The sequence below is a fragment of the Mobula hypostoma genome, chromosome 7 (genome assembly GCF_963921235.1).
Source record: "Mobula hypostoma chromosome 7, sMobHyp1.1, whole genome shotgun sequence".
NCBI lineage: Eukaryota > Metazoa > Chordata > Chondrichthyes > Myliobatiformes > Myliobatidae > Mobula > Mobula hypostoma.
This window is the reverse complement of record NC_086103.1, coordinates 181,859,675-181,882,760: the sequence shown is the minus strand read 5'-3', so window position 1 is coordinate 181,882,760 and position 23,086 is coordinate 181,859,675. Positions and strand designations below refer to the sequence as shown.

General features: G+C 46.7%; 1 protein-coding gene across 5 annotated transcripts in view; it reads right to left on the bottom strand.

Annotated features, from left to right (window-relative positions):
• gdpd5b (glycerophosphodiester phosphodiesterase domain containing 5b) overlaps positions 1 to 23,086 on the bottom strand; it is a 291,231-nt gene that overhangs the window by 46,893 nt on the left and 221,252 nt on the right. For all 5 annotated transcript variants that reach the window (XM_063054660.1, XM_063054665.1, XM_063054662.1 and 2 more), the window contains exons 7-12: positions 17,619 to 17,712; positions 15,878 to 16,023; positions 6,702 to 6,784; positions 5,296 to 5,446; positions 3,289 to 3,510; positions 2,330 to 2,487 (exon numbers count right to left, since the gene is read on the bottom strand). In XM_063054660.1, the coding sequence (XP_062910730.1) occupies positions 2,330 to 2,487; positions 3,289 to 3,510; positions 5,296 to 5,446; positions 6,702 to 6,784; positions 15,878 to 16,023; positions 17,619 to 17,712 (854 nt within the window). The remainder of the gene's footprint in view (positions 1 to 2,329; positions 2,488 to 3,288; positions 3,511 to 5,295; positions 5,447 to 6,701; positions 6,785 to 15,877; positions 16,024 to 17,618; positions 17,713 to 23,086) is intronic.

The window sequence follows — 23,086 nt, the reverse complement described above, 5'->3', positions numbered from 1 at the left end:
TCTGTCACTTGTCCTAACTCATTTCCTAACAGGAGATCCAATATTGCATCCCCTCTAGTTGGTCCTTCTATATATTGATTTAGAAAACTTTCCTGAACACATTTTACAAACTCTACACCATCTAGACCCCTAACAGTATGGGAGTCCCAAGCAATATATGGAAAATTAAAATCCCCCACCACCACAACTTTATGTTTCCTGCACTTGCCTGCTATCTCTCTGCAGATTTGCACTTCCAATTCTCTTTGACTATTGGGTGGTCTGTAATACAATCCCACTAATGTGGCCATACCTTTCCTGTTTCTCAGCTCCACCCACAAGGACTCAGTAGACAAGCCCTCTAATCTGTCCTGCCTGAGCACTGCTGTAATATTTTCCCTAACAAGCAATGCTACTCCCCCACCTTTCATTCCTCTGCCTCGATCACATCTGAAACATCAGAACCTCAGTCGACATCTTCAAGATAGCTTTTGAAAATATCTCTTTTACTTCTTTTACATCTGTCTTTCACCTCAACTGTGCTTCTGGGACTGTTAGAGCCTGCGACTTTTACAGTTTGGAGATTGTTAGAGTAATCCAGCATTTTGCTGTCTCCAATAAGATTCCGGAAAGCAAGAGCATACTCAGACAGCCTCAACGGGAAGAAACTTCAAGATGGGGCACGAGCCAATGATCGACTCCATCTCACTGGTTAAAGCATCCATTAATCGCCAATCAAAGCTTTGAGGAAGATTGAGACATTGAGGCAAATGGGGGAAGTGACTGAGAGTTCAGTGCTGACTGCCTTCTTTTTGATCGCTGCTGGAGAAGAAATCTGAGAGCAGCCTATCACTGTGTGGCTCGCTGCGGCAGGCGGGTTGGCCTCCCTGCCTCGTGTGATATCCCTCCTTCTCGATGAATGCCCGTGATATCGCAGGATGGTATCGTGGTTCTGCGTTTATGGATTAGACTATTGCGCTTATGGACTGTGGACATTTTCAGACTCAAGGTTTTATATTCTGTGTTTTTTATCGCCCATTTCTTTTCCGTTTTGTTGTGCAAGGGGAAGATGTTTGGGTACTGATGTCCCATTGTTTTCTGTTGGCCTTTTGTGCAGGGGAGGTGTTGTTTTGGGGTCTATGTTCCTGTGCGAGGAAGTGGAGCTTGGGGTTGATGATCGGAATGCCATTCTTTTTTGTGCAGGAGGGGTGTGTGTTTGAAGTTTCTCTCTGAGCAACTTTCATGTTCTTTCTTTGTCTCATGGCTATCTGGAGAAGACAAATCTCAGAGTTGTATATGGATACACACTTCGATAATAAATGAACCTTTCAACATTTCTTCTCCATTTTAATGTTTTGTCTGAACAACAACTGAACTTCTTGACTCTGACTGCATAGCTTTATGTATTGAGCTGCTGCCGTATGATTAAGTGATTAGATATTTGCATTAACGAGCTGGTGCCCAGGAGTACATAATAAACTGGCCACTGAATGCATTCCAAGGTACAGTGAGAAGCTTGTTCTGCATATTATTCGTATAGATCATTTCATTGCAACAGTGCTTTGAGATAGAACAAGGTAAAACAAGAACAGAATGCAGAATAAAGTGCTACACTTACAGAGGAAATGCAGTGCAAGCAGACTAGGTCACAACATGGTAGATTATAAGGTCAAGAATCCATCTTTGTACTGGGGGGCTGTTCAATAGTCTTATAACAGCGGGATAGAAGGTGTCCTTGAACCTTGTGGGGCTCACTTTCAGGCTGTTTGGGTCTTCTGCTCGATTGGAGGAGGGAGAAGAGAGAAGGTCGGGGGAGTGAGGAAATCGATCCATCTCCATCAATGAAAGGAGTTAGGGTTTCTTTTACCTTAGAACAGTGAGATCTAGCCAAATCTACAAATCCATCTATGGAAGGGTAAGATCAAGGTTCAAAGTTCAAAGTACATAGATGTCACTATATACAACCCTGAGATTCGTTTTCTTGCGGGCGTAGTCAATAAATCTATGGAATAATAACCATAACAGAATCAATGAAAGACTGCACCACTGGGGCATTCAGTGTGCAAAAGATAAACTGTGCAAATACAAAAAGAAAGAAATAATAATAATCATGAATAAATAAGCAATAAATATTGAGAACTTGAGATGAAGAGTCCTTGAAAGTGAGTCTATTGGTTGTGGGAATATTTCAATGATGGGGCGAGTGAAGTTATCCCCACTGGTTCAAGAGCCCGATGGTCGTGGGGTAATAACTGTTCCTGAACATGGTGGTGTGGGTCCTAAGGCTCTGCAGGTGCTGGAAATTTGAAACCAATGCAACTGCTCGAAAGGCTTGAATGGACGGTATTACCGCATCTCATCCGCATCGACCTTGTTGTAGCGCAGGTTCAGTCCGGAGATGCCCTGGCTGTGCAACGCGGTGGCATTCTGCTTCACGGAGGAGAAGTGCTGGAAGCCCGGGGCCAGTCGTTGAACCAGCGACCTGTCCTCTTCAGGGAGCCACATCACCTGAAACATGGCAGCAGACACTCCCAGGTTATCCTCTCCATCTAATACATGTCATGAGACAAAATTCAACATCTCCGCCCGCCTTTGTGTGATGAAGATTTTCTTCATTTCTTAGAATCATAGAGAACTGCCGCACAAAAACAGGTGCTCAGGGAAGAATAAAGATATCAATGAGATGGAAAGCATGCAGAGAAAATTTACAAGGATGTTGCCAGGACTTGAGGACCCGAGTTATACGGAAAGGCTGAATTGATTCGGACTTCATTCTCTGGAGCGCAGCAGGATGAGGGGAGATTTGATAGAGGCACACACAGTTATGAGGGGTACAGATAGAGTAAATGCAAGCAGGTTTTATTCTGCTGAGTAAGTTAGAACCAGAGGTCATGCGTCAAGGGTGAAAGGTGAAATGCTTAAGGGGACAATGAGGGGGAATTTCTTCACTCGGAGGGTGGTGAGAGTGTGGATGTGGGTTTGATTTCAACATTTAAGAGAAATTTGGATTGATGCATGGTTGGGAGGGGTATGAAGGATATGGTTTGGGTGCAGGTCATTGGGACCAGTCAGGATAAGAGTTCAGCACAGACTAGATGGGCCGAAGGGACTGTTTCTGTGTTGTAGTGCTCTGTGACTCTGTGACTGATGAAGATTATGAGTGTTTATCTAATTAGTAATTGACAATAATAAGCGGTGTGTTTCGGCAGTAGCCAGATGCTGGGGGGTGGGTGGGGGGGCCACTGACTCGTCCCTGTACCCCCAGCAGGTACAACCCATTAACGCAAGCACCAGAGAAAACAAGCTCACCATCTCCTGGGGGATCCCCGATTCCAGGATGGCTTCCAGCGTGACGTTGATCCAGGTGAAGTGGAAGGGGTGCTCAGCCGGGGGTCTCCAGAGGTCGAGCATCACCGACTTGTTCTTCCGGACGGCCAGCTGCAGCACCTCCACCAAGCGGCACAGCGACTGGTTCAAGGCCTCCGTGTGGTCCGTCTGAGAGAGCTCCTTGGCCGTCCAGAAAGGATCCTCCTACGAAACAGCCACAAGTGGACGTGATACAACGCTCCATGGTCCTTACCAATTCCCGGTAACGGTAGCCAGTTTCTACCGAAGCGCCACAGAAGGCATCCTCTCCGGGTGCATCACAGCCTTGCTCTGCCTGGGACCGCAAGACACTACAGAGAGTTGTGGACGTAGCTCAGTACATCACGGAAACCAGGCTCCATCCATCAACTCTGTCTGTACTCCCCACTCCTCAATGAAGCAGACTGCATCAGCAAAAATCCCCACCTACTACGGACATTCTCTCTTCTTCACCACCCCCTTCCTTCAGGCAGAAGAAACAAACATCTAAAAGCATGTCAGGCTAAAGGACAGCTTCTATCCAATGTTCCTTCCAATTCTTTTTCTAGCTGCATGGACCAACCATTGCTCTAAGCAGGAGAGTTTTACACTGTCTGAAAACTGTGCAGCACTTCAAATGTTTCTTTTTGTACTAGACACATCAAACAAACACAAGTCACAACTCAAAACACAAGTAAATAATGTCAGGCAGTCAAAACAACCGACAGGCACAATGGTAAAAGTAAAATGTTTTGACTAGATGGCATCAGCATTTAGTGGGCCAGCAGTTTATTAACAATGAGCCACCGGCCACCATTCTGTGTTTATTGTTACAATTTGTAACAGTGATGTAGTTTAACTCCCAGAAATATTCACAGAGGATGTGGAAGGGGCAGACTCATAAAGTCACAGAGTGATAAGGCATGGATACAGGTTATTCGACCCAACCAGTCCATGCCAACCGTTTTACCCGCCGAGCAAGTCCCAGTTTCCTGCATTTGGCCTCTATCTCTCCAAGCCCCACCTAATCTAAATGCTTCATAAAGGATACTCCAGTACCTGCCTCAACCACTCCCACTGGTGTCTTGTTCCATAGCCTTGCCCCTTCCTGTGAGAAAACATTGTCCCTGATGTCCATTTTAAATGTTTCCAGTCTCACCGTAAACCCCAGCACCCTAGTTTTGGTCTCACCTACCCTGGGGATCCTCCTATAGAAAGGGGGCCATCACATCTATCCTGGTTCCACTCCACCACTCATGAATATCCTGTGTGATTGGACTTAAGAGTATCTTCTCCCCTGCTGCTATTGGACTCTTGAACCAACCGGGTGGATTTCCCAGTGGCCAACCATTTAAATTTGACTATTCATTCCCATTCTGACGTGTCAGTCCATCGCCTCCTCTTGTGCCTTAACGAAACTACACTCATGTTGGGTCACCTCCAACCTGATGGCATGAACATTAATCTCTCTAAATTCTGGTAACTTCTTCCCCTCTCTCTGCTCTCTTTTTCCATTCTCCATTTTGGTTCCCTTCCCCCTTCCCTTTCTCCCATGGGCCACCCTCCTCTCCATCAGATTCCTTCTTCTTCCACCTATCACCTCCCAGTTTCTTACTTCATCCTCCCTTCCCCACCCATCCAATCAGCTTCCCCCTCACATGGTCTCACCTATCACCCTCCAGTTTGTCCTCCTCCCCCAACATTCTTACTTCTGCCTCCTTTCTTTCCAGTCCTGATGAAGGGTCTCGGCCCAAAATGTTGACTGTGTTTTTCTCTCTATAGATTCTTCCTGACCTGCTGAGTTCCTCCAGAATTTTGTGCGTGTGACTCTGGATTTCCAGCATCTGCTTGAACTGGCGATTGTTGGGGAGGGTGAACTCAATAGGGAGGTTGGGGGGAGTTTTGCAAGGAAGGGTTAAGAGACGGGAAGCGGGGAGGAAGGTACTGGAAAGGAGAGGAGAGTGGACCCACCTGGAAGAACCAGCGGCCAGCGTTCAGACCTCTGAGGTCTGTCCAGTTGAACATGGCTGCATTGTCAGAGGCCCGGTCGGGAAAGACCTCCTCCACGTTGGTAGTCCGTCGCAGAGTGGTGTCGTGGACCACGAACAGGACCCCATCGTAACTTGAAGAACAGATAACAGGAGAAATCAGCCAACGGATGAGGGAGCATTTGCCAAGAGCTGCTGGTCGGGCCAGGTGGGGAGTCTGGCACGTTTACCTGGGGCCTTTCTTGGCAACAATTTCAATCAAACCATAAGATGTAAGAGTAAAATAAGGCCACTCAGCCCATCAGAACAGCCACACCACTTGATAATGGGTGATTTATTTTCCCTCCCAATCCAATTAAAGATTATAAAGTTAAAGATTATCTTTATTTGTCACACGTACATCAAAAAATACAGTGAAATGTATCGTTTGCATAAATGACCATCAGTCTGAGGATGCACTGGGGGTAGCCCGCAAGTACCATCGTACTATTGGCGCTGACGTAGAATGCCGACAACTTATTAACGCTAGCCCAGACATCTTTGGAATGGGGGAGGAAACCAAAGCAGGTGGAGGAAGCCCACGTGGTGATGGGGAGAACGTACAGACTTCTTACAGGTGGTGGCGGAAATTGAACCCTGTAAACAGTTACATTAACCAAATATGCTACCATGCTAACCTTTCTCCCCGAAACATTTGACACCCTGACCATTCAAAAACCTATCAACCTCCTCTTTAAATACATCCCAATACTTGGCCGCCATCACCATCTGTGGCAATAAATTCCACAGATTCGCCATCCTCTGGGTAAAGAAATTTCTCCTCATCTCTGTTCTAAAGGGATATCCTTCTCTTCTGTGGCTGTGCCCTCAGGTCCTAAACTGCCCCACATCCTCTCCACATCCACTCTATCGAGGCCCTCTTAACGTTTCAATGAGATCTCCCCTCATTCTCCTAAACTCCAGCAAGTACAGGCCCAGAGCCGTCAAACACCCCTCATATGTTAACCCTTTCATTCCTGGGATCATTCTTGTGAACCTCTTCTGGACCATCTCCAATGCCAACACATCCTTTCTTACATAAGGGGCCCAAAACCAATTTCTGAATTTTCTCCCCATTTAGAAAACAGTCTACACCTTTATTCCTTCTACCAAAGTGCACAAACAGGCAGTTCCCAACACTGTTTTCCATCTGCCACTTCTTTGCCCATTCTCCTAATCTGTCCAAGTCCTTCTGCAGACTCCCTGCTTCCCTGCGTAAAGTAGGACAATCTACCGTCCACGCGAGTATCTTCCCTGAGAGGCCTGCTCCGGGGTGGGTGCCTGGTGCACAGCAAGATCCCACCAGTAACAATTCGCTGCTCGACAACACCCACCTCCCGCACCACTCACCTGACGGTGATGTTCACAAAGAAGCCACCCGCTTGCTGCTCGACCGCCCTCTGGAAGGACATCAGGGTGTTCTCCGGGGCTAGCTGAGGAGAGAGGTAATAGGGGACAGGGATTACCGCAAGGCCAGGGAGGTCAGTCAGCAGAGGCACCCTCCCAAGATGCACTGGGCCACGGAGAAACAGGCCCTTTGGCCTAACATGCCCATTCCGTCCAAAAGCTCGTCCCATGGAGCCCAAAGCCCTCTCAACCTTTCCTCTCGACAAACTGTCCGTAAAGGCAAATGCCTTTAAACATTATAGTTAGATTTAGATTTATTCATTCATTTATCACATAAGCGTTGAAACATACAGTGAAATGTGTTGTTTGTGTTAACAACCAACACAATCTGAGGATATGCTGGGGTCACCACACACTCCAGCGTCAACATAGCGTGCCCACAATTAGCAGAACACGCAGCCAATGTACAAGTAACAATAGCAAAACAAACCCTTCATGCCACACACACACAAAGTCAGGCCTCCGACCCAGGACAGGCTGTCTCCGTGCCTCCGGCCCCCAGACTCACAAGCTTCAGGAGCCCGACCTCTGGGCTTCGGTCCCTGTACTGCTGACCATGGGCCTCCAATCTTAATACTTGCTGATCACAGGCCTCCAAACCCGGCACCTGCCAACCAACCTCAGGCCTTCAACCTTGGGATTCGCTGACCTCGGACTCCACCCCCAGGACTCGCCGACCTCAGTGATCACTACCTCTTGTTCTTGGAGCCCACAGACCTCAGATTTCCATCCTTGGTGATCACTGGCCTTCGACCTCGGAGCACTTTGACCTGAACTCCAACCTCCAGCTCCTTCCTCTAACTCTTCATTTGCTGCCCTTGACCCCTCACCTCATCCCTGACCCAACCCCTAACCTACCACGCCTTCCCCAGAAGCCATCGTTACGAGCCTAAAACAAGTCTGAACCACAAACCTGACGGCCATCACAGCTCGGCGCCATCTTGAAATTGAGTTCCCATCTCAACCACTTCCTCTGGCACCCTCGTTCCACCAGACTCTGTGTGAAAAACGTGGCCCCTCAGGCCTCCTAGCAATCTTTCCCTCATCACCTTAAACTCATGGCTTCTAGTTTAGACTCTTGTACATCGGGGAATGAAGTCTGCAACCTTTATTATGGCCATTGTCATTTCATAACCCTCCACATGGGCACATCTTAGCCTCCTTCACTCCAGAGAAAATGGCACCAGCCTACCTAAACTCTCCTTCCAACTCAAACCCTCCTGGCCTGGTACCATCCTTGGGAAACTTTTCTGCTCACCCTCCCTCTGAATCAGACTCAGGTTTACTATCACTGGCATTCGATGTGAGATGTGTTGCTTTGCGGCAGCAGTGCATTGCAATATACTGTTACATATAACGCTGTGGCCATTTTATTAGGTAAGGGGGTGGATCCCAGCATGGTCTTCTACTCCTGTAGTCCACTCACTTCAAGGTTGAACATGCTGTGCACTCAGAGATGCTCTTCTGCACAACATTGTTGTAACGGTGCCCTGCCGAAGGGTCTCGGTCCGAAACGTCGACTGTACTCTTTTCCACAGATGCTGCCTGGCCTGCTGAGTTCCTCCAGCATGTTGTGTGTATTGCTCGGATTTCCAGCATCGGCAGATTTTCTCTTGTTCGCCACCTTCCGGTCAGCTTGAACCAGTTTGGCCATACTCCTTTGACCTCTCTCATTAACAAGGTATTTTTGCCCACAGTACTGTCGCTCACCGAATGATCTTTCTTTTTTCCTTTCGGCACCTTTTTCTGTAAACTCTAGAGCAGGGGTTCCCAACTTTTTTTTTATGCCAAGGACCCCTACCATTAATCTATCTATGTATCTATCTATTAACTCCGAGGATCTGTCCTGGGCCCAGCATATTGATACAACCGGAAAGAAGGCATATCTATGGCTCTGCTTCGTAAGGAGTTCTTCCAGGGGATTGTTTGTTGCTCCAGAATCAGGTTCATTATCACTGTCTTTTATGACATGTTGGGTGGTGGGCTGGAGATACGTCTCTACCAAAGGAGGTGTAAGCAACTCCTTCCCTCCTTTAGACTGCAGGTCACACCTGGGCAAGGGGTCGCACCTGCTTAGCTCCCTGATCAGGATCACGTGAATCCATGGGAGCAGCTGGTGGATGGTCGTACAAGCAGCTGGCGCATATCACAAGTCCTGTTTATACGACAACTGACACCAGGCAGACAATCTCTGAAGAGTATTGATAACGGCTGGGGTCACCCATCCAGTAAAGACACTGGCCAGAAGAAGGCAATGGCAAACCACTTCTGTAGAAAAATTGATCAAGAACAATCACTGTCATGGAAAGACCATGATCACCCACGTCAAATGACATGGCACATAACAAACGAACGAATATTATGTGAATTTTTTTTGTTTTGCAGCAGTGCAGTGCATAAAGTATACCATAAATGATATTAGGGGTAGCACCTTTGGTGAAGGGGCTTGTTGGTCAAAGGCAGTTCACTCACCTTTGGACCCCAGCAGATACTCAGCTCTCACCTGTGGCTGAAGTGGTGGACACAGCCCAGTCCATCACAGGCAAAGCCCTCTCCACCACTGAGCACGTCCACACAGAGCACCGTCACAGGAAAGCAGCGTCCAACATCAAGAACGTCCACCACCCACACCATACGCTCTTCTCACTGCTACCATCGGGCAGCAGGTTCAGGAACCTTGGGTCCCACACCCCAGGTTCAAGAACAGTTGTCACCCCAAAACCACCAGGCTCCTGAACCAGCATGGAGAGCTTCCCTCACCTCAACTCTGAACTGATTCCACAACCTACACACTCACTTTCAAGGACTCTTTATAATTCAGTGTTTTGTCTTGTAGTTGCAGAGTTTGTCTTCTTTTCAACATTGGCGATGTCTGTTTCTGTACAGTTCTTAGCAAATTCTACTTTTTCCATGTGAATGCCTGCAAGAAAATGAATCTCAGAGCAGTATATGGCGACATATACATTCTTTGATAATATATTTACTTTGAACTTTGAGTTTGGAGAGATTTGGTACGTGACAAGTTCCTGCAGATGGACCACAGGGAGCGTTCTGGCTGGTTGCATCTGATATGGAGGCTCCAATGCACACGATGGCAAGAGGTTTCAGGGAGTTGTACGCAGACTCAACCAGCTCCATCAGCGGCACAACCCTCCCCAGCATCAAGGACGCCTTCAAAAGGTGGTGACTGAACAAAGCGGCATGCATCATTAAGGACCCTTGCCGTCCAGGACGTTCCCTCTACGTGTGACTACCATTGGGGACAGGAAGGAGCTACAGAAGCCTGAAAACACACACTCAACGGTTCCGGGACAGCTTCAGATTTCAAAGTTCAAAGTTCAAATTCCAGGTGAATTTATTATCAAAGTACAAATATGTCACCATATACAACCCTGAGACTCATTTTATTGTGGGCATTCACAGTAGTTACAAAGAAACACAGTGGAATCAATGAAAAACACACACAACAAAGACAGGCGAAGAACCAGTCTGCGAAGGAGAACAAATTGTGCGAATACAAAACACAAACTAATAATAATAAATAAATAAGCAATAAATATCGAGAACATGAACCTACAGGAAAGATGTAAACAAGGTTGAAAGAGTGCAGAGAAAACTTACAAGGATGTTGCCGGGTCTGGAGTTAGAAGGAAAAATTGAATAGGTTAGGGCTTTATTATTTAGAACATCATAAATAAAAGTAGATTTGATAGAGGTTATCAAAATTATGAGGGGTATAGACAGGGTAAATGCAAGTAAGCTTTTTCCACTGAAGTTGGGTGGGGCTACAACCAGAGGTCATGGATTAAGGGTGAAAGGTGAGAAGTTTAAGGGGAACATGAGGGGAAACTTCTTCACTCAGAGGGTGGTAAGAATGTGAAACAAGCTGCCAGCACAAATGGTCCATGTGAGCTCGATTTCAACATGGGGCGTGGTTTGGATAGGTACACGGATAGTAGGGGTATGGAGGGCTATGGTCCCAGTGCATGTCAATGGGAGTAGGCCACTCAAATGGTTTTGACATGGATTAGATGGGTTGAAAGGCCTGTTTCTGTGCTGTACTTCTCTACGAGTTAAAGAGTCCTTGAAAGTAAGTACATAGGTTGTGTGATCAGTGTTGGGTTGAGTGAAGTTATCCTCTTTGGTTCAAAGGCTGATGGTTGTGGGGTAATAACTATTCCTGAACCTGGTGGTGCGAGTCCTGTGGCTCCTGTACCTCCTCCCTCATGGCAGCAGCGAGATGAGAGTGAGAGAAGAGAAAGGTTCTTCTGAACCGGACATGAACACTACCTTTTGCACTATTAATTTTGTAATTTATACACTGTACCGCTGCTGCAAAACAACATATTTCACGTCAAATAAGACAGAATTAAAAAACCTGATTCTGTTCCCGATTTAATGATGTCCCTCTGCCCTCAGATTTCTGAATGGACAATGAACCCAGCAACATTACCTCAGTAGTTTTTCCTCTCTCCCAGTTTCACCCATCACCTTGTTTTCTCTCCACTGCCCCTGCCTTTCAAATCTACTCCTCATCTTTTATTCTCCAGTCCTGTCGAAGGATCTCGGCCCAAAACGTCAACTGTATTTTTTTCCATAGATGCTGCCTGACCTGCTTAATTCCTCCAGCATTTTGTGAGTGTTGTTGTAGATTTCCAGCATCTGCATATTCTCACTTGTTTGTGAACATTACCTCAGTACTTTTCCCTCTCTTTTTGCCTACTTATTAATTAAATTTTATTTTGTTATATATACTTCTTAGTGTAATTTATAATTTTTATTATTTCCTATTGCTATGCACTGCTGCCACAAAACAACAAATTTCATTACATACGTTAAAGCTGATTCCGATTCCTGGAACTTGGAGTGAAAAACAATCTCCTGGAAGAAATCTAACCAGTCGATCCGCATCTGTAAGTATAAAGCAATGTCGACCTTTCAGGACGAAACCCTGCGTCAGGGTTCTTTGTAAATTTACGAGCCATAGATGGGATCGATCCCAAGAATGTGAAGTGTGACGAATACACATAGATAAGATGTTAGCTGTCCTGTGTGATCAGCAGTTGGTCTGCCACCTGTCTTCAAGAGAGAGATAAGGGACACAATGAAACAGCACCTGGAGATGTGTAGAGAGCTGTCTGGAGCAGCTCCCCCTTTGAACCCTGAACTGTTTGAAGTGATGGACAGGCGATACCCCAGCAGGGGGATAAAAAGGGGCAGGTTCGCTAAGGCAGGACACACACGACACCCGAGGTAACGAGACCCCGGAAGCGGTGCGCCTCTCACGAGTAGGTGGGAAGTACCGGACAATGGCCAGGGTGGAAAGGTACGATCAGCGGGAACCCGGTGTGTGTCCGCCCTTGCCTGGGTGCCGGGTTCACTGCAGAGGATCGACCGCATCTAGAGGAGGGGTCACAGTCGGTGACCTCAGGTGACATCACCAAGGACCTGCCCAAAAGTTGCTTGTGAGCAATATCGCCGGTCTGTGAGTGGAAGCCGTGCTGAATGATCAGTTGTTCCTGTTCTCTCTCTCCCTCCCCCCACGTTGTCTATCGCCATGGCAACGATTACTGCAAACTGAACTACTAAATTGGACTGAACTTTGAGTCACTTTGAAATTTGGTCATTTACCCCTAGACAACGATAGAGCTTGATTGATGCTGTTATCTTAATTCTGTGAACGTGTGTTTATCATCGCTGAACTGTTGCATTTATTATCCTTTCGATTACTGTGTTGCTTGTTTCTTTAATAAAACTTTCTTAGTTCTAGTACTCCAGACTCCAACTGAGTGATCCATTTCTGCTGGTTTGGCAACCCAGTTACGGGGTACGTAACAGAAGATACCAAATTCAGAGGTGTGGGGCTCTCACCACCTCCTTGCTGTTGCCTAGAGGCCACACCTGCTCAAAAAGGTGTTTCAATTACCCGCAAATCTCACAATGGCCACATGGTGGCGCAAGATAATAACTTTTCAAATAACGCTGAAAGAAAATGTTTCAACATTAGAATCTCAAATGAGAATCTCTGCTCATGTCTAACGCTGAATTTAATTATTTATCACGTAATTCGCAGGAGAGTGAAGAGAAAGCTTCACACTGCTCAAACCCAGGCTTTCACTGCTCTGGAGAGGGAGCTCTATTTAAAAGTTCAAAGTATATGTATAATGAAGTACATAAATGTTGCCATATACAACCCTGAGATTCGAGATTATTTTCTTGCAGACTTTATGGAAAACATGAGATGAAAAGTCCTTGAAAGTGGATCCATAGGTTGTGGGAACAGCTCAATACTGGGATGAATGAAGCTGAGTGAAGTTATCCCCTCTGTTTCAGGAGCCTGATGATTGAGGGGCAGTGACTACTGCTGAACCTGGTGGTGTGAGTACCGAGGCTCCTGTACCTCCTTCCTGATGGCAGCAGTGAGAAGAGAGCATGGCCTGGGTGGTGGGGGTCCCTGATGACAGATGCTGCTTTCCTGCGATAACGCTCCACGTAGATGTGCTCAGTGGTGGGAAGGGCTTTACCTGTGACAGACTGGGCCATCTCCACTATTTTGTAGGATTTTCCATTCAAGGGCATTGGTGTTTCCAGACCAGGCTGTGATGCATCCAGTCAATATACTCTCCATTACACATCTATAGAGGTTTGTCAAAGTTTTCGTTGGTTGCAAACTTCTAAGGAAGTAGAGATACTGCTGAGGTCAGGGCAAGTCCTCTGAAATGATAACACTGAGGAATTTAAAACTGCTGACCCTCTCAAACTCTGATGAGGACTGGCTCATCTCTACTACATCTCTTCTGTACGTTACGTCCTGGGTGCAGCACATAAGTACCATTACAAAGGAGGCACTGTAGCCCCTCTACTTTCTTAGAAGTTTGTGACCAACTTCGATAGATACCCACTGGAGAGTATCCTGAATGGTTGCATGGTATGGGAACACCAATTACCTTGAATGGAAAAGCCGATGAAAAGTAGTGAATATGGCCCAGTGATCACAGGAAAAGCCCTCCCCACCAATGAGCACACCTAAACGTGTGCCACCCTTCATCAGGACTTCATTGGGTCTCGGCCCGAAATGTTGACTCCTTATTCTTCTCCATAGATGCTGCCTGACCTGCTGAGTTCCTCCAGCATTTGTGGGTGTTGCTCTGGATTTCAAACACCTACAGAATCTCCTGTGTTTAGGAGGGAGTTTCACCCTGTGTCTAACCCGCGCTGTGAAATCTCAACTAAGAATGTAGTAGACCACGTCTCAATTGTCAACAATCCTCGTTCCAGCGACAGCTGCAATACAATGTCCTCTCCTGTTACAGAACTATTCCAGGTCCTCATTTCTTGCTGACAGGAAATAGACATTAAAAATAGATTGCAGCCTTCCTTGACCACTCTGTGTAACAACAAGATCTTATGAAGGATTACCGTATGAACTGCACATTTTCTGATCCCCCCAGGGAACCATCAGAGGCTGTGTAGACTTTGTCCTGTTTGTGCAGGAAGCAGTTTAAAATCCTGCTCTGACAGCAAGTGAAACCACGTGAAAGTCTTGTGCTAAATACGTAGCAATCACTCGAGGATTCACCTGCCAACTTGTCTTTTTATATCCGTTAGCTGCGGCTCAGAGATGTAGGTTGTGAGTTAGACCCACCTGCAACACTCCTGCTCAGCCCAGGGCCAAATACAGAGTGAAACTCCCACCACACTGTCCCGTCACACACTCCCGGGGCCAAATACAGAGTGAAACTCCCACCACACTGTCCCATCACACACTCCCGGGGCCAAATACAGAGTGAAACTCCCTCCACACTGTCCCATCACACACTCCTGGGGCCGAATACAAAGCAAAGCTCCCTCCACACCGTCCCATCACACACTCCCAGGGCCAAATACAGAGTGAAACTCCCTCCACACTGTCCCATCACACACTCCCAGGGTCAGACACAGAGTGAAGCTCCCTCCACACCGTCCCATCACACACTCCCAGGGTCAGACACAGAGTGAAGCTCCCTCCACATTGTCCCATCACACACCCCTGGGATCAGACACAGAGTGAAGCTCCCTCCACACCGTCCCATCACACACTCCCGGGGTCAGACACAGAGTGAAGCTCCCTCCACACTGTCCCATCACACACTCCCGGGGTCAGACACAGAGTGAAACTCCCTGTACACTGCCCCATCACACACTCCTGGGGTCAGACACAGAGTGAAACTCCCTGTACACTGCCCCATCACACACTCCTGGGGTCAGACACAGAGTGAAACTCCCTGTACACTGCCCCATCACACACTCCTGGGGTCAGACACAGAGTGAAGCTCCCCCTACACTTTTGAAGAAACTTTGCAGTAGACCAGCAATGGATCTACAGAAGCTCCAGATTTGCTGCACCTGCAGAATCTTTTGTGTTTATCATCTGTTGCTCCACTGCGAAGTCTCTTCAAGGGACACCGGCCCTGAAGAAGTTTCAACCTTCTCTTCGATGGGAGTTCAGTGAAGCGCTCTCTCACTGCTGCCCCTCTGTGATCTCTGCCTCTCTCCGACTCTTCAACCATGTCCTCAACCAGGTGTGCTATGACGGGCAATCCTTCCCCTCCTTCCACTGCCGCACCAATGGCATCAGCGCCAGACTCCGGAGCGAAGGCTCCCGAGTTCGAATCCAAGTCCGGCCACCCCCCGAGCATGCTTTCCAGCCATGCTGGGTTGAGCGTCGAGCTAGGCACTCGGCCTTGTAAAAAAAAGGGTCGAGTCAGCAACGTTCATATCGTGACACGGTTAATCCGAAAGGAGACCAACCCTGACACCACACGCCAGACAAGAATGGCTGACTGTCTGGTGCGACACGCCACAAGAAAAACTGCCCTCCCCACCTTCTCATTCCTGCCCTCCCCACCTTCTCATTCCTGCCCTCCCCACCTTCTCATTCCTGCCCTCCCCACCTTCTCATTCCAGCCCTGATGAGGGCTCTCAACCTGACACATTGATCGTTTATTCGTTTCCATTGATGTTGCCTGACCTGCCAAGTTCCTCCAGCATTTTGTGTCGCTATCTCATGGTTTGCTGCAGGCAGGCCAGTGCAACTTACTGCCGGACTTTTGCTCGTTCCTCGGTCAGCGGTTACCTACCATCCGCACACCTCCATTTCCGATGACGTCTGGTCTCCGGCCCAGCTTCTCCTTGTTCATGATGCATGGCGACCAGATTAACAACGGTAGCAGGTACAGGGACACAAGGACTCCCAGGTACAGCAGCAGCAGGAAAGTCTGAAACACTGAGGGCAAACAGGAACACACTTTCAGCATGCCAATTTCTTCAACTCCCACTTCTCTCTTTTTCCATTCCCCATTCTGGCTCCTCTCTCACCCCCTCTCTTCTCCTCAACTGCCCACCTCCTCCTCCTTCCCTTTCTCCCATGATCCACTCTCCATTCCCAACAGATTCCTTCCTCTTCACCCCTCAACCTCTTCCACCTATCACCCTCAGCTTCCTATTTCATCCCTCCTCCACCCACGCACCTTCCCCCTCACCTGGCCTTGCCTATCACCTCCCAGCTTCTTATTCTGGCTTCTTGCCCCTTCCTTTCCAGTCAATGGGATTAGTTCAGGTAGACAACTTGACTCTAACTCTCAACTCTATGGCTCGAAGGAAACGCTTAGCCCTTGGGTAATGGCTCATAAAGGTCACTCTGTTTAATGTATGGTACGCTAGGATGTTTTTCCCGGGAGCGTAGGAGAATGAAGGGAGATTTGATAGAAGTATCCAAAATTATGAGGAGTGTAGAACAACTTCTTCCCCTCCTCCATCTGATTTCCGACTGGACACTCAATCCATGAGCACCTCACTACTTTTTAATTTCTATTCTTGCTCTACTTATTTAATATAACTATTTAATATATATACTTACTGTAATACACATTTTTCTCTTATTTTATATTGCAATATTCTGCTGCCGCAAAGACTACAAAATTCCACGCGTATGAAACCAGATTCTGATTCCCATTAAGTGCAAGCAAGCTGTTTTCACTGAGGTTGGTTGAGACTACAGCTAGAGGTCATACAGTGTCTATAAAAAATATTTATTCCCCCCCCCCGGAAGTTTTATTGTTTTAGATCACTTTGTAGAGATCTGTTTTCACTTTGACACAAAAGACTCTTTTTCTGTTGATCGGTGTCAAAAAAGCCAAATTAAATCCACTGTGATTTATTGTTGTAAAAAACAATAAAACATGAAAACTTCCATGGGGAGGGGATGAATATTTTTTATAGGTCCTGTAGGTTACAGGTGCAAGGTAAAATATTTAAGGGGGGATTTCTCCTCTCAGAGAGTGGTGTGAGTGTGGAACAAGTTTGGTTCACATAGAGCAGAAGGGCTGATGTACTCTACCACCCTCTGATTCTATCTCACTGAATGTGGCCAACCTTACAGCCAGTCTTCTCCCCAGAGAAAGGCAACCAAAAAGGCATGGGTTTAGGGAGAGAGTAAAGAAATTTAATAGAGACTGAGGGCAAATTTTTCACCCAGAGGGTGGTCGGTATTTGGAACAAACTTCCAGAGGAAGTGGCGGAGGCAGGTACGTTGACAACATTTAAAAAACACTTGGACAGGTTGGGAAAGTTTTCGAGGGACTTGGGCCAAACGTGGACAGAAGGGACTTTTTGATAGGAATCTTGGGTCAGCATAGATCAGCTGGGCCGAAGGGCCCGTTTCCACAGCGTATGATACCATGAGTCAGAGGGCAGATGATCGAACAGAAGAATGAGGGGAGGTGCCCGGACTCAGGAGGTGAAAACACCCCCATCCTCCGCACTGAAAAGTCCTGGGCCGAAGCAGGGTGGTCCAGGAAGACAACGGTGGACAGTACATACCTATTCTCTCTGAGCGAGCAAACTGCCCAGCAACCAGCCAGGCCAGCAACGTTACCACGGCAACTGCACCAATATGAAGGAAGGGTGCAGTGGCCTGTGCAGGGGAAGAAAGAATAAATGAAATCAGTTCATTGATACAGAAACAATTACACGTTATCACCTTAATTCCACAGTCTAATACACCAAAAGAGTAAAACACCAATAATCCAGCACCCTCTGGCCTTTTGTAGTTCCAGATTTGCAGACTTTCTAGAAATAGTTTTATTTTTGTGATTCTGTATTCACAGACTTATTAGAAATATTATTTTATTCATAGCCCAACATACTTTTTATTTTTAGATGTCATACACTATTGTGTTCAGTTCTGGCCGCCTCATTATTGGAAGGATGTGGAAGCTTTAGAGAGGGTAGAGAGGACATTTACCAGGATACTGCGTGGCTTAGAGAGAATGTTTTATGAGGCTAGGCTGAGCGAGCTGGCTCTTTTCCCTTTGGCACAAAGGAGGATGAGAGGTGAGCTGATAGAGGTGTACAAGATGACGAGGGATAGATTGAGTGGAGAGTCAGATTTTTTTCCCAGGGCAGCAATGGCCAATAGCATCCATCATTAAGGACCCTCACCACCCAGGACGTGCCCTCTTCTCAATGCTACCACCAGGGAGGAGGTACAAGAGCCTGATGACACACACTCAACATTTTATGAACTGCTTTGTCCCTCTGCCATCTGACTTCTGAATGAACAATGGACCCATGAACACTACCTCACTATTTTTGCTCCCTTTTTGCAAAACATTTAATTTTTATACATATACAGACAGTACTGTGCAAAGGTCTTAGGCACCCTAGATTTTTTATCTGGTTTCAGACGGTATGGCCTCTATAGAGCCCTGATCTCAACACCATCGAGGCTGCCTGGGATTACCTGGAGAGACAGAAGCAAACAAGACACCAAAAGTCTGAAGAAGAACTGCTCCATCATTTCATCATGGCTGATCCAATTTTCCTCTCAGCCCCATTCTCCTGCCTTCTCCCTGTGTCCCTTCATGACCTGACCAATCAAGAATCTATCAACCTCTGCCTTAAATATATATAAAGGCTTCCCTCCTCGTCTCTATTCTAAAAGGACACCCCTCTATTCTGAGGCTACGTCTTCTGGTTTTAGACTCTCTGACCATAGGAAACATCCTCTCCACATCCACTCTGTCACAGATTTTCACCATTCAATAGGTTTCAATGAGGTCAGCCCTCACTCTTCTGAATTCCAGTGAATACAGGCCCAGAGCCATCAAACGCTCTTCATATGACAAGCCTTTCAATCCTGGAATCATTTTCGTGAACCTCCTTTGAACCCTCTCCAGTTTCAGCACATCCTTTCTAAGACAAGGGGCCCAAAACAGCTGACAATACTCCAAGTGAGGCCTCGCCACTGCTTTATAAAGTCTCACATTACATCCTTGCTTGTATATTCTAGTCCTCTTGAAATGAATGCTAATATCTCTTTTGCCTTCCTCACCACAGACTCAACGTGAAAATTAACCTTTAGGGAATCCTACACAAGGACTCCCAAGTCCTTTTGTGCCTCAGGTTTTTGTATTTTTCTCTCCATTTAGAAAATAGTCAACACTTTATTTTCTTCTACCAAAGTGCATGACCATACACTTCCCAACACTATTCCATCTGCCATTTCTTTGCCCATTCTCCTAACCTGTCTAACTCCTTCTGTAGCCTCTCTAATTCCTCAAAATGACCTGCCCCTCCACCTAGCTTCATATCGTCTGCAAACTTTGCAACAAAGCCATCAATTCCATAGCTGGCTGATGGCGTAGTGGCATCCGCGCCGGACTTCAGAGTGAAGGCTCCCGAGTTCGAATCCAGCCGGCTCCCGAGTTCGAATCCAGCCATCTCCCTTGCACACTTTCCATCCGTGCTGGGTTCAGCATCGAGCTAGCAGCTCGGCCTCTTAAAAATAAGAAAGCCTGCTAAAAAAAATGCCATCATGATGGCATCCTGATGACTCCACTCAGAGTTAAGGGCTTTCTTCTTCTTCTTCTTCTTCATCAATTCCATATCCAAATTATTGACGTATAACATAAAAAGAATCAGTTCCAACACAGACCCTTGTGAAGCACCCCTAGTCACCAGCAGCCAGTTAGAAAAGGCTCTCTTTATTCCCACTCTTTGCCTCCTGCCAGTCAGCCACTGGTTTATCCATGTTAGAATATTTCCTGTAATACCATGGGCTCTTAACTTATTAAGCAGCCTCATGTGTGGTACCCTGTCAAAGGCCTTCTGAAAATCCAAGTACACAACATCAATCAATTCTACTTTGTCTATCCTGCTTGTTATTTCTTCAAAGAATTCCAACAGATTTATCGGGCAAGATTTTCCCTTGTGGAAACCATGCTGACTATGGCCTATTTTACTGTATGTCTCCAAGTACCCTGAGACCTCATCCTTAATAATTGACTGCAACATCTTCCCAACCACTGAGGTCAGACTAACCGGCCTATAATTTCCTTTCTTCTCCCTCTCTCCCTTCTTAAAAAATGGAGTGACATTTGCAATTTTCCAGTCTTCCGGAACCCTTCCAGAATCTAGTGATTCTTAGAAGATCATTACTAATGCCTCCACAATCTCTTCAGTCACCTCTTTCAAACCCTGGGGTGTAGTCCATCTGGTCCAGGTGACTTATCTACCTTCAGACCTTCCAGTTTCCCAAGAATTTTCTCCATAGTAATGGTAACTTCACACACTTCATGACCCTGACACCTGGAACTTCCACCAAACTGCTAGTGTCTTCCACAGTGAAGACTGATGCAAAATACTTATTCAGTTCGCCTGCCACTTCCTTGTCCCTGACTTCTATCTCTCCCTATCATCCCTGCCAGTGTTCTTTTCCAAACAATTCCGGCCAACTCCTCTCTCATGCCTTTGTAATTCCCTCTACTCCACTGTAATACTGATACATCTGACTTTAGCTTCTCCTTATCAACTTTCAGGTTGAATTCGATCATGTTACGATCATTTCCCCTAAGGGTTCTTTTATCTTAAGCTCTCTGATCAATTCTGATCCATTGCACAACACCCAATCTAGAATAGCTGATCCCATAGTGGGCTCCACCATGAGCTGCTCTTAAAAGCCATCTCATAGGCACTCTAGAAACTCCCTCTCTTGGCATCCAGCACCAAATTGCTTTTCCCAATCTACTTGCATGTTGAAGCATCCCATGACTACTGTCATATTGCCATTTTTAATTTGCAGACCTCATCCATACTCTTGTGTGGGGAGTCTGTAGATAACTCTCATCAGGGTCTTTTTACTCTTGCAGTTCGTTAGCTCTACCCACAATGATTCATCACCTTCCGACCCTTTATCACCTCTTTCTAATGATTTGATTTCATTTTTTACCAAGAGAGGAATACCTGCCCCTCTGCCTTCCTCCCCATCCTTTCAATACAATATGTATTCTTGGACATTAAGCTCCCAGCTATAATCTTCTTTCAGCCATGATTCAGTGATGCCTACAACATCATACCTGCAATCTGCAAATGTGCTACAAGTTCATCTGCCTTATTCCATACTCTGCAAATATTCAGATATAACACCTTCAGTCCCATATTCATCCTTTTTGATTTTGTCCATCTTTTGATTTTTATGTTGCAACTCATCCTGCTGACTGCAATTTTGCCCTGACTTCTTCTCACTACACAAGCAACACACACACGAAATGCTGGAGGAACTCAGCAGGCCAGGCAGCATCTATGGAAAGGAGTACAGTTGGCAGGGTCTCGGCTCGAAACGTCAACTGTATTCTTCCATAGATGCTGCCTGGCCTGCAGAGTTCCTCTAGAATTTTGTGTGTTGCTTGGATTTCCAGCATCTTCAGATTTTCTCTTGCTCCTCACTATACATTGCCTCTCTTCGTAAACCAGCTACCACATCTTCAGCACTACCACTCCGGTTCCCATCCCCCTGCCAAATTAGTTTAAACCCTCCCAAACAACTCGGGTCAAGTTACCCAGAAGGTTATTGGACCTCCTTGGGTTCAGGTGTAACCCATCCCTTTTGTACAGGTCATACCTTCCCCAGAAAAGACACGAATGATCCAGAAATCTGAACCCCTACCCTTGCACCAGTTCCTCAGCCACACTTTCTATTCCTACCCTCACAGGCATGTGGCACAGGCAGCAATCCAGAGATTACTACCCTGGAGAGCCTGTTTCTTAGCTTTCTACCTAGCTTCCTAAAATCTCTCTTCAGGATCTCATCTTGTCTACCTGTGTCACTGGTGCCAATATGTACAGTATCAAGGCTTCTGGCTACTCACCCTTGCCCTTGAGAATGCATGGACCCAGTCTGAGGTATCCCTGATCCTGGCACTAGGGAGGTAACATCCCATCTGGATGTCTCTATCTCTATCATGCCCACAGAACCTTGTCTCTGTTCCTCTGACTATGGAATCTCCTATCATCGCTCAGCTCTTCTGAGACACAGCACCAGACTCAGTGCCAGAGACCTGGTCACTGTGGCTCCCCCCGGTAAGTTCTCCCCCCTCAATGGTATCTAAATTTATATATTTATCATTGAGGGGAATGGCCACAAGTGTCGCTCCTGGGTATGAGGATAAACTACATCTGGATCTGGAGTATTTGCTTTTAGAAATGAGGGGGCTAGAAGTCAGCATCCTAGGCCTAAGTGAAATAAGATGGGAAGGCACTGGAGTATTCCAATCAGACAACTACAGGATGATATACTCTGCTGGAGATCAACATGAAAAGGGTGTTGCAATCATCTTAGACAGAGAAACATCCAAGAGCCTGCTAGGATACTGGCATATCTCAGACAGAATGATGCTAATCAGACTAAAAGGACAACAAAACAACATCTCTATCATCCAAGTATCTGCACCCACAAGGGCAAGCTCAGGGGAAGAAACTGATGCCTTCTACCACTCCCTAGACAAAGCACCAGAAGAATGCAGACATCCCACCTCTCCCGGAAGTTCCGGGAGTCTCCCGCAAATTAATAGTGGCTCCCTGATGCCCACAAATTATATACAATGTCCCGGAAATTGATTTTTTTGAGAGTGAGCGTGAGAGAACGTGTGAGAGAGAGTGAGAGAGTGAGCGCAAGAGCAAGAAAGCAAGTGCGAGAGAGCGAGCACGAAAGAGCGAGAAAGCAAGCGCGAGAGAGCGAGAAAGCAAGCGTGAGAGAGTGAGAGCGAGAACAAGAGCGAGAGAGAGCGACCATGAGAGAGAGTAAGAGCAAGAAAACAAGCGCGAGAGAGCGAGTGAGAGTGAGAGCGACCGCGACAGAGAGAGCGCAAGAGAGAGAGGGAGTGAGAAAGCAAGCGGGAGAAAGCAAGAGCGAGAAAGCAAACACGAGTGAGAGTGACAAGCGAGAGAGCGCACGCAATAGAGAGAGAGCGAGAGCAAGAGCGAGAGAGTTCCAAAAAAAGTCAGAGTAG